The following is a 17,688-nucleotide window of genomic DNA, read 5'->3' as shown; positions in this document are numbered from 1 at the left end:
ATTTCGTCCTTCGTCTCGGCTTTTTGTTAGCCGTGTTCCCTTGTACAGCGTTGCTGCTTTGCGATGCGTGAACCTTGTTTCAAGAGGGAAAAGTATCACAAGTGCTCGTGTCATTCATCTCATCTGATTTGCGAAACCAGTACCCAAACGCCAACCAAACAAGCCAATACCAAATAGAACATTAAGCAAGTGCTAGGATGCTGTTCGTCCTAATTATGCTTCCGCATCCCAACGAAGGCAAGTTCCAAAGCTTGATGGCCCAGCTCCGTTAATTGCTGCGACGGCCTTCCCGAGATAGTGTAAAAGTGGAAAAGCCCAAGACACCGGAGTCAACTCAATCCGATGTAAAAAAAAACTTGAGTGTGCGTTATCATTTAATCACAGCTGTACATCATATGTTGGGCGTCATGGACGGGGTATGCCATGGAGACGCCCCTCTCGCCATTCAAGACATGGCGTTTCTTGAAGTGTCGCTCTTCGGAACAGGGGCTACCCATTCTTTTGCCATGTAGGAGCGGATTGGCTGACGACATGAATCTTTCACCCCGCAAAGGATTTTCGATATGTCGCTTTTTGAAGTTGGGCTCGTCCAGATCAGAATAACTCGCTTTTCTCTTTCCGTCTGCTGTCAAGCCAAAGGACTTTGAGCTGCCGATTCCAGGAGAACAACTAGGGCCAAAGAGCATTCTGGAAAGGTGGGATACATCTTCAGTCTGTTCATTGTCGGTGTCTGAGTAGACCTCCATGTCTTTCATCAATTCCTCGATAGCCATTTTGTCATAGTTGTAGTCTGAGCTGGAAGTACCCTCTCTTCCACGGACCCAAGTAGGCGAGCTCCTTGGTCCAACATAATCTTGGGATGGGGACGAGAGAAACATATCGTCATCCCGAGTCTTGGCTCTTCTGTACTCGTCTGTGTAGTTCATATCGAAGTCCCGGTCATCATAGTTATTCTTGCACGTGTCTAGGCATCTCGCTTGCATCTCATTGTTCTTCCACAATCCTTCCCAATCTTCAGGATAGCATTTCGCGAAGTCAGAGCCTTCCAACATACTGATGTCCTTTGCCTTCTCTTTACCTTTCACATCTCGCTGCACCCACTTGAGCGATCCGCAACCATCGGACTGCACGTTACATTTATTGTATCCTTCCTCGACTGTCGAATTGCTTGTGCTTCGATATAAACCAACCAGATCTGAGCTTCTTGGCGATCTTACAAGGCTTGGGATAGTTTTGTCTGTTGGGTTTGAAGTCGTGGCATTGTACCCTGGCGACGTCGTAGTTGATCGTGTAGGTGTTGGAGAGGACAGCAAGTTGGTAACTCTGATTCGACGAGAGGATAGACTATCGTCTGTATGAAGATAGGTGGATGCATCGGGGGATGATTTGATCCAATCATTGAAGCAGGAGTCGTCCCAAGTGTAGGACTCTCGAGGTTCTTGTGGTAACATGGTAGAGGGTGTTTAGCTCCTTCGATTGGAGATATATATTCCTATTGCTTTGGTGATGTATAGCAATGCTGCTGGGAAGATACAGTGAGGCTATTCTTCTTGATGAGAGATGGAATTCTGATGTTATGCACTATTAAAAGGCAAAGGAACTGCAGCGAGCGCTGTCTGTTTTCTTACTGGATTGAATGCGGAAAGAGCCATCAGAGGGGTGGGTGATAATATGCTTTGCAATTCATGCGATCACACTTACAGTAAGAGCAACTCACAAACAATATGAATTCTCCTGGAACTCATAATCTGGCCTGAATGTATGTTGCTTTGCTAAAGACCGTCTTCTTAATTGTACAACATTAAATGCTCGAAAGACAAAGCCCGGCACAATAATATCCAGAACGTTGTAATAAATCTCCATGATAGTTCTGACTGCTTTGATAGCAAGATCCAGAATCTCGGGGCCTCTAGTCAACTAAATCTGTTATTCTGTGACTTTAGCATGATTGCGGTGTAGAGGATCGACCCAGCCCTCTCTTGGTACTCTTTGATTTGCTTTAATGACGCGGTTCTAGGGTTTTTGATCAAGTCGTCGTATGGCATCAAATCGCAAGCTGATAGAGAATTTGGGAATCAACAGTATTTGAGTGTAAACTGTGAGAGGCCAAGATTTTGTGTGAATTTTCTTCGATGAAGTCTTAGCGCTCAACCAACGTGCTTTGCTTCGACAGCGTAGGAGACCTTTTCCTATTAGCAGCTTCTCAATGTTATGTCCACTGTCCGGGGCGCCGATGCTGCACCAGTTGATTTCATGTGAGCGCAGCGATCTGGTGTCCACGCACAAGAGTAAGATCTATTCATTGCGCCCCATTCTTGATTTGATCCAACTTATGGTTTCATGCAAACCTGTCTGAACTTTTTCCTCCTGTCCCGCTCGCGTGTGATAATCTTACATTGAATCGAGAAAGATCTGTGAACTGCGAAGTCTCAATCAAACTTCAATCCCCCGCATTTATCTTCCTGCGGTCCGCGCCGCAATCTTTCGCCACCTTCTTGAATAGGTTACTCTCCCGGGATAGCAATCCTATCATATCATATCATAAGTTATCACCTGTCAAATCAAGATTTGCAATCACAGCGGCGTAGTCAGTCGCCTGGCTGCTTTACAGTACTGGACTTCTCGCCACCGACCGTACAGCTGCAGCACAGTACTCCTACTCCTACTCCTACTCTGACTGACATCCTTCACGTTCGAGAAAGCACCACACGCCTATGTCGTGTCCGAGGTCAACACAGCAACACAACACAGCACAGCCACTGTCAACTAGTCCCGTCTCTATGCCATGGACGCCGAGTGGGGGAGCAACTGTATTGACACCAACGATGTAGCTTTTGGCAAGCCGAGTCCCTGCACAGCGGAGGACTTCTCTTCTTTCGAACGCGAATGGCTCTTCTGGCTCTCAGTCGCGACAGCCGCCTCCTTTGTGGCACTTGCTGTCCCGCGGCTAGCTGTTCTGATATTCCGCCGCGGTCATGTCATAATCCGGGCGCCACTTCTGATATTGTCTGCCAGGTTGATAACAAGCCTTACGTTTGCTTGTCTCCGCCTTGGCCTTCTTATTCTCGCTCTCCGAAGCAAGCGTCAATCTCAAAACGGTCGACTTGTGGTCTCTTCAGCCTTGGATCTCGCCGCGGCATGTCTGCTTGTCCTTCTCTCCCCTTTCGAGCACTTCAAATCCATTCGTCCTTCTGTTCTCGCTTGTGTCTTCTTGTTACTCGCATTCATTTATGATCTCACTCGTTGCCCATTGCTTTGGCCAGCCTCTCGCCATGTTGATCAAAACTCGTTCATCTTTGCTGTTTTGTTTACGGCAATAGTCCCGGTAGAATTTTTGTTCCTCATCCTAGAAAGCATACGTCGGCGTACGTGGGTCGTGTGGGATGCCGTTGATCACAGCCCTGAGGAGACAGGAAGTGTCGTGAGTCTTGCACTGTAAGTGATATCCATTCAGCCGATTACAAAGTTTGGCCTGTTTTCCTCTGTTCAAGTCTTCTTTCAAGTTCTTCCATTCGAATTGACAGTATGCTAACTTTGCGATCTTGAGGTATGCATGGCTTAACCCACTTCTGTGGCGTGGCTACCGTAAGCCTTTGACCATGAGTCTTCTGTATCCACTAGACCCCGCTCTTTCTGTTCGCACGCTCGATCGAAGACCATCTAATTGCTCAGAAGAAACATCCGGAACTTCAGCATGGCAACTTGGAATTTGGCTTGCAAGGTCGCTGGGAGGGTCACTGGTGCTAGCGGTCTTTCCACGACTGTGTCTTCTCGCCTTTACCTTCTGTCAACCATTCTTTATACAGCGCCTGTTGAGGTTTCTTTCATCTCCCGATGATGACTTTGCTACTGCTACCGGACTCGTATCTGTCGCTATTTTCATTTACTTAGGCATCGCCATTTCAACTGCGTTGTATTGGTACTACCAAGAACGATTCCAGACTATCCTACGTGCTTTTCTCATTTCCGCCATCTATGGCAAGACAGCCAACATGACTCATGACGGTGATGGAAATCCTGCTGCCGTGACACTCATGGGTGCTGATGTCGAGGTATGTTTACATTCCTTGAAATGCAACTCCTGGTTCTTCAGTCACAGACATCTCTAGGCACAAACACTTTGAGAGCATTGTCTTGTTTATGATTGCTACACCGGACAGGCTGACTGAAATGTTTCGTTCAGCGTGTGTATACAGGTCTACGAATGATGCACGAGGTGTGGGCAAACGCTATCCAAATTCCGGTTGGCTTATGGCTCTTACAACGACAACTTGGGCTTGCCTTTCTCGCACCATTGGTCCTCGTTTTGTTTGGGTTTTCAATATCGTTTATTATTGCTCGGTATGCAGTCCGCTATCAGACTGCTTGGATGGAAAGTGTGCAAGGACGTACAGGCCTTACCTCAGCAGTGCTTGGGCATATTAAAGACCTTCGCGTCTCTGGATTAACCAATCTTGCATCAAAACTTGTAAAGAAATCCCGCGAGGACGAAATAAAAGTAGGCGGGCGGTCACGTACCATTATTGGTATCAGCGCAAGCTTCAGTCAGCTTCCACAAGCATTAGCGCCCGCTCTGGCGTTTGCTTTTGGTCCACACTCGATAAACCAGACGCAGGCATTTACATCTCTTTCACTCCTAGCATTGCTTACATCGCCACTCCTAATGGTCCTGCAGATTCTGCCCATTATCTCTGCATCCTTTGCGTGTCTGAGAAGAATCAAAGTCTTCCTCGACAAACAAGACCGTGTTGACATGAGACAGATACGGTTAACAGAGAAAGTTTACGACAAGACTGAAAATTCTGAAAAAGAAACCGGGGCAATGGTTACTATCGATGGTGGGAGCTTTGGATGGACAGATGGCAATATGGTGCAAAATAATATCAACCTTCAATTCCCCAAATCCTCTATTAACTTTGTAGTTGGGCCCGTGGCCTCTGGAAAGTCAACACTCTGCCGAGCACTTTTAGGCGAGGTGCCTCACAGCCGGGGCAGCGTGACCTTGAAGTCAAACAAGTTGGCTTACTCCGATCAGAAGTTGTTCTTGTTTAACGCCTCCATAATTGAAAATATCGTCGGCTTTTCGTCTTTCGATATGGTTCGCTATGCCGATGTCCTTCGGGCAACAATGTTGATTCAGGACCTTGATGCTCTTCCATTGGGCGACAAAACAATAATCGGGACCAAAGGTATCATGTTAAGTGGTGGGCAACGACAGCGCGTTTCGTTGGCACGCGCTCTCTATCACCATGCTGATATTCTTATCCTGGATGATGTGCTCAGCGGCCTCGACGTGAGTCACCGGGTAGCCCGTTGTCTCTTTTACCACTCCTTTTGTTGATATGTGACTCCTTACATTTTTCAAGGACCGAGACGAGTCTAATTTTCCACCAGGGCTCAACACAGGACCATGTTTGCCGGTCCCTTTTTGGACCGGCCGGCCTTCTGCGAGAACGCGGGACAACCACGGTTGTTTGCACACACGCAATTAGATTTTCATCCTTCGCCGATCAAATCATTGCGTTGGCCACGGATGGCACAATTGTCGAAAAGGGTGCCTTTTCAGAGATTGTTCAGGATAAGGATCGTGCCGGCCGCGTTGGTATCACTGATTTCTCCACCCTGGCTCGACCGATCGATCAAAATATCGGACCTGACACAATTTCATTCGAGATCCAAGAGTCAGCGTCAGCAGCAGAGACTCGTCCTGGGAACCAAACGCCAATACACTTGATCCAGCCTGCATCCGCACCTGGTATACTTATTGACAAGGACGTGTGGCGTCATTGGCTCTCCACAATTGGCGTTTTACCACTGGCGGTGTACTCTGTTCTCATTGTTGGAAATGGTTTCTTCTCCAATTTTCCTACCATCTGGCTCAAGATGTGGTCTGCGGATTCAACTTCGTCGATCCCTGAACATTCCTTTGCTTACTGGATCGGTCTTTACGCACTACTCGGGGCATCGGCAGTTTTTTGTGTTCTCCCAGCCGGGCTTATTATGCTACGTACTGGAGTACGGCTTTCAGGGACCAAGCTCCATCATATCACTATCGACACCGCGATGCACAGCAGCTTGCGCTTTCTCGGAAGTAATGAAGTAGGCAAGATATTGAATTTATTCAGCCAGGATATGAATATTCTCGACACTCAGCTGCCTCGTATGGTAAGTAACATGTGCTTTACATTGTCCAACGCTATTGGTCAATCCATTGTCATCGCATTGTCTTCAGGATGGTTAGCCGTAAGCTACCCGATATTTGTTGCATTACTCTGGGGAGTGCAACGCATCTATTTACCGAGTTCGAAGAGGCTTCGTATTCTCGATCTGGAATCAAAGACGCCTTTATAGTATGTTACATTTCATCGCTTCGAAATTTCTTGGGCAATTGCATTGAAACATTCTGACGATATTCTACTTGTTAGCACAAATTTTCTGGACACGCTCGCTGGGCTGCCTACAATTCGAGCTTTTGGTTGGTTTCCACAGCAGATTGCTCGCAATAATGCCCTTCTCGACAATTCACAGCGCCCGTCATATCTACTTGCCATGGCACAACAGTGGTTAATGCTTGCTATGAACTTGATAGTCTCTATTGTGGCTGTTATCCTCGTTGCCTTAGCTACTCAGCTACGCCTTAACGCAGGCAGTGTTGGTGCTGGCTTGGTTACTTTAATTACGCTCAGCTCCACACTAACAACTGCTGTCATTGCTTATACTGGTTTGGAGACTTCGCTTGGGGCTATCAGTAGACTTAAAAGCTTTGAGGAAGACACGGAACTCGAAGATCGCAAGAACGATGATGTTAAACCCGATAAGTCGTGGCCAATGACGGGTTTAATTGAGATTGAAAACGTTGATGCGAGTTATACGGGTACGGATAAGGTATTGAAGGGGCTGACTCTTTCGCTTCAAGCCGGAGCCAAGGTTGCGATATGTGGAAGAACCGGAAGGTATTCCATCTCTGCAATACGTTTACATCCCTTTCCCAACTGAAAAATTCATCTAGTGGTAAATCCTCCATCATCGCACTCCTACTTCGACTCATCGAACCAATGTCATCACTCGACACAAGATCCCTAATCACTATCGACGGCATCCCTCTCAACACGATCAACCATACCGTTCTCCGCGAGCGTATAATATCCGCATCCCAAGACGCCGTTTTCCTCCCCGAGGGCAGCTCTTTCCGAGCTAATGTCGACCCATGGAATGCAGCTTCTGATGTGGAGGTTAATTCCGTCCTCCATGATCTTCATCTTTCCCACGTCGTCGAAGGGAAAGGTGGATTGAACTCTTTAGCTAATGGAGCTGAGCTCAGCGCCGGGCAAAAACAACTCTTCACTCTTGCGCGGGCGGTACTTAGGAAGGAAGTCAAGCTGCGAGAGACGGGTGTTAGTGGTGGCCTGCTGCTTTTAGATGAGATTACCGCGAGTGTAGATGCGGAGACAGAGCAGAGCATGAAAAGGTTGTTAGAGGTTGGCTTCAAGGATTGCACAGTGGTTATGGTTACGCACCGGAAGGAAATGGCAATGAGTTGTGATAGGGTGATTATGATGGATGCGGGGACGATAGTAGAGGATGGAACGCCTGAGAAGCTGTTGATGAAGGAGGGTGGGTGGTTCAGGGGGCTCTGGGAGAACGATGGTATTTCTGGATAATATCTTCATTGGAGGATGTGAAGGTGGCAGAGGTGCAGGCTTGTAAAGAATTTCTTGATAATGTATGTCTTCAATGAGAAGATATTTCAACAATTTTCTCCTTCATGTTGAAGTCACCCCAGAAGTTTCAGAATCGAGTGCCTCTTTTCCGATGGGTAATGACGGAGTATCCAAAGCTCTATACAGTTGGCGTGGGTGAGAAGAAGTCCCTTGAACTTGGCTGCCCACCAGTGCCAAATCTCGCCCAATTGAGAGTAACTGAGCTGCCTCATTAGAATGCATCTCTCCCAGTTCGCTGATCTTCTTACCAATGCGCCAGACCAGGGACTGCTCCTTTGCCGGATCATCCCATATATTTGATTCGAGAGATGGTGCTGATCATTGAAGATGTATCAGATTGCGGAACTGATATGGCAGGTCTGCACAGTAATGTTAGTGATCCTTGTACTCTGCGAAGATAGCCTCAACTAAATCTGTGATTCTGTGACCTTTGCAGGTGCAAGGTTTGTTTACCTATTACCTAACCCCTCCCCCTTTTTTAAGCTCGCTTAAAATGCGCTAGTATATACCTGCACTAGCTTCACTTTTTGCCTTTTCACGCTTGAAAGTACTTACTTCCAACTTCAATCTTTATAAAAATGAAGCTAGAATAGTAATGAAAACACTAATCTTACACTAATATAGAATCTTACAAAGAGTTCAAGATATTTACAAACAGTGTCAAGAGCCTCAGAGAGACGCAAAGATAAAATAAACATAGAATATTGTAGGATATACTCAGATTCATCCAATTCATAAATTCCATCTGCTCCTTCGTACCGCATATTCTGATGACAGTGAATGACTCTCGGGCACAGAGCTGCTGACATGTGGTTCTTAGTGACCAAGCTTTGTCTGAACTTGGTCTCCAAACTTTCGATACCCTGCGGCGATCAGACGATCATGTGGTTGTATTGGTGTAGCGCTTTGTACTAGTTGTATACCTTTGTGTTGGAATACCTGAACAAATGTGATGCGGCAGCACCAAAAGCCGAAGTGCTTCCGTGGAAGTAAACAAATCTTCGCGACATGAACAACGTACATGAACAATGTCCTAGTGGTATTCACCAAATAATGCTTTTGGAACCCTGATCAACAAATATTCATCCCCCATAGTCCAAATTCAGAGGTACAAACTATTCACGCGTTGCCTCTCGCCACTTGAGAGAGAAGTGTATCGTCCATTTATCAGCTTTCAACCTCCTTAAAATTTCAGTAACGTGAAGAACTTAAGGTATCATTTTGGGCGTGGATTACACTCCAATAACAAGGTTTTCCATCTTCATTTGCCTTACTCTTCTTCGGTCACCTACAGCAAGATACCATTTCATTCCTCCCTAGCTATCCCAACCTCGAATTCACTTCTCTAAGTGCTGGTGACCTCAAGCGCTATAACTCAAAAATCCATTATCAATCAACTTCATATCTTGAACAACATCGCACCTTACTTCTCGTCATATACAAACAATATTCGACAGCTTTGCACAGACTTGACATCCTAGCACCACCGAATACATGGCCCCTAAGAATTCCAGCTGGTCTGCAGAGCAGATTACCTTTATCATGGAGCAAAGTACTGCAGGTACCAAGCCTGCAAAGATTGGAGAAGCAGTGAAGGAGAGATGGCCAGACAAGGAGATTGCCAAAGGTGCTATATCTGGTCTGATTGCTAGACAAAACAAAAAGAAGACGACCACGCAAGGCAAGGGCAAATCTTTGAGAGAGACTTCATCTGGAACTTTTGTCTCTGCTCGTTTTGAAATTGGCGAGCCTTCCTTGGCTCTATCGGCCTCGATTAGTTCGGAGAGTAAGGAGTCTTCCAAAATTGTTCCTGGTTCACCATCTGTTTCTGAGACATCGCAGCCACAACTGCGTCCAACAACTTCAATTCAGAAGTCAGGAACACCAAGCGCTTCTCCCCAGATTACCCCCTTCTCAGCATTCAAGTAAGTTAAGACTTCAAGTGGTGCCTCTTTTTAAGAGAACACATAATTCGAGATTGGATTGATACAGACTCTAAACCTTATTCTGTACTGGATATCAGACGATTCATGACTAATTTTAATTGACAGGACTCCCCCACATCGCTATTCATCTCCCACAGCCTCAGATCTCAACGAAGACAATGCGACCAAGTCAGAATGCGGTCTTAGATCCCAGAAAAAGAACCACTCTAATGTATCAGCTCCACGTGAACTTCCAAGCCCTGGAGATGAATCTCAGAACCAGGAAAGACGCTCGTCTGCTGCCCAGTTCTTGGAGAGAATCATTTCCCTCTCTCCAGGAGATGGTTGTTCCGGCTCGAATTTCCTGCGCGCCAGTGAGTCTCCAGACAAGTCAAATCCATCTCCTGAGCCTCCGGTTCTGTCGTTGGATTCTATAGCAGCCAGAGGTCTTATCAAGGGCTCCAACCTCTCGTTCTTCTGTGACGGTTCTGGTTCAGACTCAGCTGTTCCGGCACTCAATACTCCCAACTTTCCGTCCGAAGTCAACCCCAATCAAATCGGGGGCTCCAGCGGCTCTTACTCTCCTGCTGTTGGTGAAAAATTGTATTCACCTCAACCTCGTCCCGCCACTACAGAGCCTTTCCCTGCTTTTGACAACGAGACTGCAGATCATCTTCTCAATAAAGTCACACCAGCGCCATCAACAACTTACTTCGACCCCGATCTTGCAGCTTCGTCTTTCCAAGCCGACGACGCTGCCCCTCAGGCAAACACGAACCTTCGGCTCGATAAGGACGAACTTGAGACTGTCATGACAAATGCCTCAGCTGAAGCTAAGGAGGAGGTAATTGCCTGCGAAAAGATCGAAACTGAAGTTCAAATCACGGCACCTGCTCAAGAGACCGAGACTGAATTTGTTGAACCTGTTCACGCCGATCAAAATCTTGACTCAACTCCTGTTCAGTCTCCACAAATCGCCATTTCTAATCTCGACATCACGCCTCGTGCTCCGCAGCTCAACCTCCCTGCATCAAAAGACCTGTCTTCAGTCCGTCCTCCTAAGACCTTCCAACCAAGAATCTGGTCTACTCCAAAACCCGTCAAGATGTCGACCTTGTCCAGGCAAGTTCCTTTTCCTTCCCACTAATTACGGTATAAGCTAGTTTGAGACTCTAACAAATTCATTAGTACCCTTGGCTCAGAGATCGTTCACTTCTACGTCGGTCCCAAGCGCAAGGAGTTCATTATCCACGGCAATCCACTCCGTCTCAAGTCCAGTTATTTCAAGGACTTCAAGTTCACCGTCCACGCTGACACTGGTGAGACCGAGCACTATCTCCCAGATGCCGATTCCACTGCCCTCGAAATCATCATCGACTGGGTGTATCGTCAAGCTGTGGAGGTCATCCCCAGCACTCTCCCTAGCGGCTCACTCGATCACGGTACCGACGAGCACGCTGCCTTTACCAAAGCCATCAGCCGTGGTATCGAAGTCTACATGCTCGCCGCCAAGTTCGGTGTGGTAGATCTCCAAGACCTTGTCATGACCGAGCTTGGTAAGGCATACTATAGTCACCAAACCTTTCCTTCATCTGCCAACATCGCCGCTGTGTACGCCCAAAATGACTGCAGTTCTCCCTTGCGCAGATACATGGCTCGCTCCTATCAGATTCTTGCCGATCTCGATGATGGCCAGGTCGAGACAGTGGGCTGGACTGCTCAGGCGATTGATAGCATCATCTCGGAGGTTCCAGCTATGTTCAAGGATTTCCGAGCTCTCATACGAAAGAGTAAGGGTGAGGAGTCGAAGGAGGTTAGCTTGGACCTGGTTTGCTCCTACCACGCACACGGTGTTGATGAGGAGTGTTTTTCTAATGGTCTGAACTTTCGTGGTAAGCCTTCTTTCGTGAACACATGTCTGGAGAAGCCTTTGGCTGATGACTCGTAGGTTTGATCTGTTAGATTGGTTTTCAGAAGAGTTATGCGGAAGCCCAGTGACTTCGCAAAGGATTGGATGCCTGGGTACCAATTACTTGGATTTCCTATGTCTGATGCGAGGCTTTCCCCCTTGAAATCCATTCGCGTTTCTCGAGACTTCTGTCACTTGACAATACACTGCACGTCGACAGAACTTTCTTTCCTCATGTTCCCACTCGTTCATCACTAGGCTCTGTTGCAATTCAGCAAACAGTCCAGACCGACCAAAGGCCCATCCATATGAATGGGAGGATCCAACACGAGATCAAATATACTTAGGAGGCAATTCATGGGTTTGATGTTTTCTTTCTCCATTAGGATCTTCACCTACAAGTTAGATCTTAGACCGAATATGAATTCCATGCACGTATCCATCCATCTACTCCTCACCTATCAACCCCTCGCTTATGAAATATATGCTGTGCTGGAAACCAAGAGCTGAGAAGTTTCGTGCCGTAACTAACATAAACGCGAGAAAAGTGACCAATCCGAAGAATCATACCGCCGAACGAGAGCGCCAAAGGGAAACATGGTATCGCCAACTACTCGAGTGACACTTTACTTCTTCGGGGGGTACTTGTTCTTGAAGAGATATCTGTGATTTATTAGTATAACTCTCCTCAAAATTCGGTCTAGGAGTCAATCGAGTTCAGGTACTTACTGGCTCAAGTAGTAATCTCCAGCAGCGAACAATCCAACAATACCAGTCCAAGCACCAACAACCTTCCAGGTAAGATCACCAGCGGCATACTTTCTGTACGCACCGAAACCCAAGCCAGCACTCAGTGCAACAACAGCGACGGCATTGCCGATGTACACTGGGTTGTCCTTGTTGGCTTCCAAATTGCTCTTAGCCTTCTTTGCCTTAGCCTTGGCCTCCTTCTCCGCCTTCTCAGCTTTTGCTTTGGACTCGGCGTAAGCCTTCTTCGCACGCTCTTCGATAATCTCGGCCTCGTGCTCGAGTCTATCGCGTTGCGTCTCGGTTTTAATGGGTTGCGAGGGAAAGTCGGAGGGGACGGTGTGCACTGATTCGGTGTCGACGTCGATTAGGGAGCTGGTGGAGGGGGAATCGGTATGTTCAAGCTCTGGAATAACAGGAGCGCGCTTCTATTAAATCGTATTAGCTTGGAGTATCATGGATGGGTATTTTCCGAGAGGTTCTAGATGTATTTCCAGCTATCTACCAGCATTTTTTGATTGTGCCATAATACTCCTCTCGAAGAGACCAGCACTTGTAAGTTGCAGACGCTTCTGTAGACTTGTACTACAGCTGCAGCTCAAGAGATATCTTCTATAGAGTTTCACAGACAAGGAGCCGAATAACAATGGGATGAGCTCTACATACCTCCTCGGGTGATTGCTCTGGCCCGCTGGCTGCGACTGCTGCGTACGACATGTTTGCGTGGGTATGTGGAGCGACGGGTTGCTATTCAACATCAATATATGTCGAGATATCGTGGAAATGTGGCAGCTTACGGAGGAGGACAGTGGTGAGCGAAAGTCGTGGTTTGGTTGATGAAGAGAATCTCGTGAGGTTTGCACTTGGCGGGAGAAGTCGTGTGCTTGGGTCGCATGTGAACGAAACCTGGCAAAGGAAGCTTGCACCAAAACAGAAGCTGGGCAGCTGACGTAGGCGGCTCCCGATGGGGGGATGGGAACAGTGGATCATGACTAAGGTATGCTTCCTCGTGCATCGCAAGTGGAGACAAATATACTTTTTTTTAATTTAAGCTCAGGTCTGGGCACATTGACGTGACAGTTGAGATTTTAATATGGAAAAACGTCCATTAGGAAAACGTTGTTTTGATTCGGGTAACTGGGTCTGGAGGATCAACAAGATTCACGGCTGCAAGTCAGACTCGGGTCAGGGATCACGAAAGACACTCGAAAGCTCAGGGATTGTGATCATCAGGTACCAGAACCATGTCGTGGAGATCTTTGTTCTTCCTATTATACACATTTGCGCCCCCATATGCATTTTTGTGTATTCTACACTCTTGTACAAGTCAACAGACCATCCTTGGTATTTCAGTTGGCCTTAGTAGCATCATGAGAAGCCTTTGGCACAAACTCTCCTCCCTCATCACCTTGTCGTTTTGATACAATGTCGGCAGATGTCTTGCTAGTATCACGATGTAGTTCCTCGGCCACCTTCTTCTCCTCCGATACCTGGGCTGGCTGCTTCTCCTCGGTCGCTTGTGCTGGTTTCTTTTCCTCAATTTGAGTGGCTGGCTTTTCAGAAACTTGCTGTGTTCGTTCAGAGGTATCATTTTCATCCCCAGATGCAGCAGCACTCTCTCTTGCACGAAGTTCCTCCTCGACTTCATCCTCGTCGTCCTCTAGTTCAGATCCATACATCTCCGGGTGCAGTCGGAAACAGTCTTGCATGCCCCTATGCCACGTTAGTGAATCCACCATCGTCCATCCCCCAGTACACTTACTTGAACTTTTCTATACACTCCACGCCCTTTGGTTCCTCGGTCGAATATACAAAACAGCTGAAAGCCGCCTTAAACTCCTCGCCGCAAGGTCCATGAGCCATTCCTCCCAGACAAGGACAATCCCAATTGATCTCTCCGGTCTCCGGATTGAAAGCACCTTGCTGACCAGCCTCGTCCTCTAATCCCTCCAATCCTCCTTCTCCTCCATCATCCTCCTCCCCTTCAAGGCCTCCTTCAGCGAACCGTTGTTTCTGCTGCACTTCTGCGGCAGCTTGTGCCTGTCTCCGCCTCTTCTCCTCCACTATCGCATCGACCGTAGGTTCTCTCGACTCCTGGATAATATGTAACGAATCATCGAGCCTCTGAATAGCAGCTATATCCTTCATTAGCACTTGCCCAATGGACACACAGAGACTACCTCAACCCACCTTCTGGCTCCTCCGCGAATACATTGCTCGTATTATAATAGTACACGCCTGCACCAGCCAATCCCCATCTTACAGCACTGTTCTTCCAACTCCGCGATTTCTGCGAAGGTGGTGCCGTGCTTAAGGGTCGTCTTGCAGAGCTCCGACGTAGTGCATTTCGAGAAGACGCAATGCGCCGTGGCGTAGCTCGGAGAGCTGACTTGAACATGCTGGATGAAACTGCAGCCAAAATTGACGCTTCAGCGAGTGTAATATGGGACAAAGGAAAGGTTCGTGGTGGACATGGGAGCTTTGCAAAAGAACTTGTTGTTTTGTAAGCATCATGGTTTTCTCGGCCAGGCGCGAAACCTGACGATGCCACGTGATCACTAACTACAACTCCCATTTACCTAGCACTCCAGCTGTGACAGGCAAGTTTGGCAATTTTCTTATCATCCTTCAAAAAAGAATTCGTGGTTTTCACCTACTAGACAGTTTTAATATATATATTCTGGCTTGTTTCTTCCTGAAAATGACTTCACACTCACCATAAATCCACCCCATCTTTGATCCGCCGAATCTGGATAATGCAAGAACCTCCAGTACGAACGTATCAAAACGGAATATCTCATCCGATGACAGAAGTCCAGGATTCAGTGACCGAATGGCAACCAGCAGATATCTTCTCAGCCACGCCCAAGAATCATAAACCTTTCGCCATCCTCATCTTGAACCAAGCCCTCCGTCTACCAGCAGCAGTGTACTCCAGACTGTGGGCCAGTTCAATATTCAAAGTGGCCGCTGACGGAGGCGCTAACCGTCTTCATGATCTTAACACCGAAAATGGAATCAATTTGAGCGTCGATGCCGTGATAGGCGACTTGGACTCTCTGCTCTCCGAGACACGGAAGTACTGGGAATCGAAAGATGTCCCCGTGATCCATGATCCGGATCAGTATTCCACAGATTTCGGGAAAGCTGTCAAGTACATACGGTCTTCTCCCTCCAGGGAGACGATAGATATCGTGGTGATCGGTGGTCTTGGAGGGCGAGTCGATCAGGGCATGGCAACGTTGTCTCATCTATACACTTTCCAGCCTGATCCAAGTTATGGCTCTGGGCGGATGTATCTACTCTCCAGCGAATCTATCACGTTTGTCCTGAAAATGGGGACGCATAAGATTCAAGCTAAGGAGGGGTTTGATGGCATCAAGTTGGGGATGCATGTGGGCATAATTCCTCTGAAGGAGCCGGCTGTTATCTCGACGAAGGGCTTGGAATGGGATGTGCAGAATTGGGCAACTGAGGTTGGAGGTCAGATGAGTACGAGTAACCATGTGAAAGAAGATCTGGTCATTGTAGAAACGTCGAAGGACGTCCTATTTACAATTGATCTGGATACTCCTGGGAGTGTTTGATTCATTAGGTATAGTGAGTGCGGCTCTATCGGTATATCTCAAAAAATACAATATTAACAGGTTATTCTAGTACTTAGAGATATAGCTCGGAATCTCATGGCGAATATTATTCAGACTCTTCATCTACAACAACTTCTCCACAATTCCGACAAAAAGCCGTATCTTCTTTCCCTGGTTCACAGTCAACCATCCACCATTCTGCAGTCGGCGATGAGCTATCCCTTGAATCATGGTCTTCACATCCGATCTAACCTCATCTCCATCATGCATTGGCTTTTTCTTCTTGCCGTTTCCACTTCTCACAAATTTAACCTCCCCACCATCCCATTTCTCCTCCCACCCATTCCACTCCTCAAACACAATCATCACTTCCTCCACCTCATTCATACTCTCTGGTATCAAATGGCTGACATGCTGGAACAGCGCTTGTCTCAATGCCACCTTCTGAATCAGCTTCGCCTCCTCATGGTTAAAGAACATTGCTAAACGCTGAAAGTCGCCAGGGCCATTTGTATCCATGAAGTAGAATATGTCGCGGGAATGGTTGACATATGTCTCGAAAGCGAAAACGGACTCGCTTCGCTTAAGATATTCATTCCGTGACTCGCAGCAAATGTGTAAGAGTGGCGACATATCTTGGTTTGATATAAATTCTAGAGGTGTGTCAGGGCGATTATTGATCCGATGGACCCGAGGCCTTTGGTAGCCACCTGAAATGAACGAGAATATTTTGAGGCGTATCTCTGTGGGTAGTGCACTGAAAAGGTGGAATATTGCGGTTGTTTGTTCCGTGGTGGCAGAGTGGCTGGTTGGTGTACCTTGGGTTGCAGTTACATTGGTCTTCTCCTTTCTAGATTCCTTGAGATGATGGAACTGCCAATACAGTCTCTCTTTCTCATCTTGGAGCCAGTAATCGTAATCGACAGGTTTCAGATCTTTTATTGTCAGGTCCTCTTGGTGCGTACGTCCCTCCAAACAGTAACACTGGTCAGGGAAGCTACGGAATGGAAAACAGAATGGAGACATGGTGAAAGGTAATTTTGATATTGGTGCGATATTTGCGATAAGATTGAGTGAGAAATGCTGAAGAGCCCAGCAATACATGTGAAGAATTTCATCGTGGCACAAAGCTATGATCTGGACTGGTGGAAGTTTGGGCCCTAAGTGACGCATGGCGCCAGAAGCCAGCGAATATTCAGTCATCATGATTCCGAGACTAGGAAGAGCAATTTTTCAGCTGCAAAATCTGGATTCACATTTAATTATAACGATTTTATGATGTTGCTAGACTCCGGTGTAGGTATGGAGGCATAAATACTATTTGCTAAGCTTGCGCAATAATTTCATTCCGGCCCAATTTACCTCATTCTAAACAATGGACTCGCTAATGGTTGTAGCTGCAACTTCAAACTTGTGGCTGATATGTTCACAACTTGGTCCAATATCCATCTCACAGTGTTTCTATTGACTACGTGTGTCAGTTTTGTAGTTGCAGTAGCTGAAACACTAATCAACCACATTTAACCACTGCTGGACAGAAGCAGGGCGTCATTTGCCACGAAGACTCTGTCGGTCCAAGTGGTCCTGATATCGTTGTCAAGCAGTACACAGATAGAGGACAGCCAAAGGATCGAATTACTCCAGGTCTTATCATAACGGTCAAGCGAAACATAAATTTCAATTATTCAAAAAGTCGAATATCTGTTGACTAGGTGCCAAATTGATTAAAAAGCACTCCTCTAGCTGACGGTAGCTGATATTGCCGTTTCCCTTACTCCAGCTTTGATGATGTTGGGCAA

At 47.0% G+C, this 17,688-nt stretch overlaps 7 protein-coding genes across 8 annotated transcripts; 3 read left to right on the top strand and 4 right to left on the bottom strand.

Annotated features, from left to right (window-relative positions):
- Positions 1–14: 14 nt before the first annotated feature.
- ONS95_011091 (uncharacterized protein) lies at positions 15–2,434 on the bottom strand. The gene is made up of 3 exons (XM_058504688.1): positions 2,285–2,434; positions 1,702–2,183; positions 15–1,541 (listed from the first exon to the last, which is right to left on the bottom strand). The coding sequence occupies exon 3, from the start codon at positions 1,449–1,451 to the stop codon at positions 375–377; it is 1,077 nt and encodes a 358-aa protein (XP_058359244.1). The 5' UTR covers positions 1,452–1,541; positions 1,702–2,183; positions 2,285–2,434; the 3' UTR covers positions 15–374.
- A 184-nt stretch (positions 2,435–2,618) lies between these two features.
- On the top strand, positions 2,619–7,779 carry ONS95_011090 (uncharacterized protein). 2 transcript variants are annotated; one of them, XM_058504686.1, is made up of 6 exons: positions 2,619–3,435; positions 3,548–4,052; positions 4,184–5,293; positions 5,395–6,350; positions 6,426–6,953; positions 7,010–7,779. In XM_058504686.1, exons 1-6 carry the CDS (start codon positions 2,786–2,788, stop codon positions 7,659–7,661), a joined length of 4,401 nt encoding a protein of 1,466 aa, XP_058359242.1. In that variant the 5' UTR covers positions 2,619–2,785; the 3' UTR covers positions 7,662–7,779. The 2 variants fall into 2 exon arrangements, with proteins under 2 accessions (XP_058359242.1, XP_058359243.1); XM_058504687.1 differs by having other exon boundaries at positions 6,426–7,779.
- Positions 7,780–9,263: 1,484 nt separating this feature from the next.
- ONS95_011089 (uncharacterized protein) lies at positions 9,264–11,962 on the top strand (the record flags this gene model as incomplete). The annotated part of the gene is made up of 3 exons (XM_058504685.1): positions 9,264–9,646; positions 9,773–10,768; positions 10,835–11,962. The coding sequence occupies 3 exons, from the start codon at positions 9,264–9,266 to the stop codon at positions 11,592–11,594; spliced, it is 2,139 nt and encodes a 712-aa protein (XP_058359241.1). The 3' UTR covers positions 11,595–11,962.
- A 219-nt stretch (positions 11,963–12,181) lies between these two features.
- On the bottom strand, positions 12,182–13,019 carry ONS95_011088 (uncharacterized protein; the record flags this gene model as incomplete). The annotated part of the gene is made up of 3 exons (XM_058504684.1): positions 12,182–12,218; positions 12,285–12,730; positions 12,969–13,019. 3 exons carry the CDS (start codon positions 13,017–13,019, stop codon positions 12,182–12,184), a joined length of 534 nt encoding a protein of 177 aa, XP_058359240.1.
- A 632-nt stretch (positions 13,020–13,651) lies between these two features.
- On the bottom strand, positions 13,652–14,877 carry MIA40 (Oxidoreductase; the record flags this gene model as incomplete). The annotated part of the gene is made up of 3 exons (XM_058504683.1): positions 13,652–14,015; positions 14,065–14,437; positions 14,493–14,877. 3 exons carry the CDS (start codon positions 14,875–14,877, stop codon positions 13,652–13,654), a joined length of 1,122 nt encoding a protein of 373 aa, XP_058359239.1.
- A 181-nt stretch (positions 14,878–15,058) lies between these two features.
- ONS95_011086 (uncharacterized protein) lies at positions 15,059–15,889 on the top strand (the record flags this gene model as incomplete). The annotated part of the gene is made up of 1 exon (XM_058504682.1): positions 15,059–15,889. One exon carries the CDS (start codon positions 15,059–15,061, stop codon positions 15,887–15,889), a length of 831 nt encoding a protein of 276 aa, XP_058359238.1.
- A 123-nt stretch (positions 15,890–16,012) lies between these two features.
- On the bottom strand, positions 16,013–16,915 carry ONS95_011085 (uncharacterized protein; the record flags this gene model as incomplete). The annotated part of the gene is made up of 1 exon (XM_058504681.1): positions 16,013–16,915. One exon carries the CDS (start codon positions 16,913–16,915, stop codon positions 16,013–16,015), a length of 903 nt encoding a protein of 300 aa, XP_058359237.1.
- Positions 16,916–17,688: the final 773 nt, after the last annotated feature.

Source organism: Cadophora gregata (assembly GCF_030347475.1).
Source record: "Cadophora gregata isolate MNR1 chromosome Unknown scaffold_5, whole genome shotgun sequence".
NCBI lineage: Eukaryota > Fungi > Ascomycota > Leotiomycetes > Helotiales > Ploettnerulaceae > Cadophora > Cadophora gregata.
The sequence above is the reverse complement of the archived record's forward strand: the minus strand, read 5'-3'. Positions and strand labels throughout refer to the sequence as shown.

Bases quoted from the DNA above. Each gene is read 5' to 3' on its own strand.
- ONS95_011091 (XM_058504688.1), bottom strand. From the start codon at position 1,451: ATGTTACCACAAGAACCTCGAGAGTCCTACACTTGGGACGACTCCTGC.
- ONS95_011090 (XM_058504686.1), top strand. From the start codon at position 2,786: ATGGACGCCGAGTGGGGGAGCAACTGTATTGACACCAACGATGTAGCT. The intron at 5,294-5,394 runs GTGAGTCACCGG...ATTTTCCACCAG, and splicing joins ATGTGCTCAGCGGCCTCGAC to GGCTCAACACAGGACCATGT. The intron at 6,954-7,009 runs GTATTCCATCTC...AAATTCATCTAG, and splicing joins ATATGTGGAAGAACCGGAAG to TGGTAAATCCTCCATCATCG.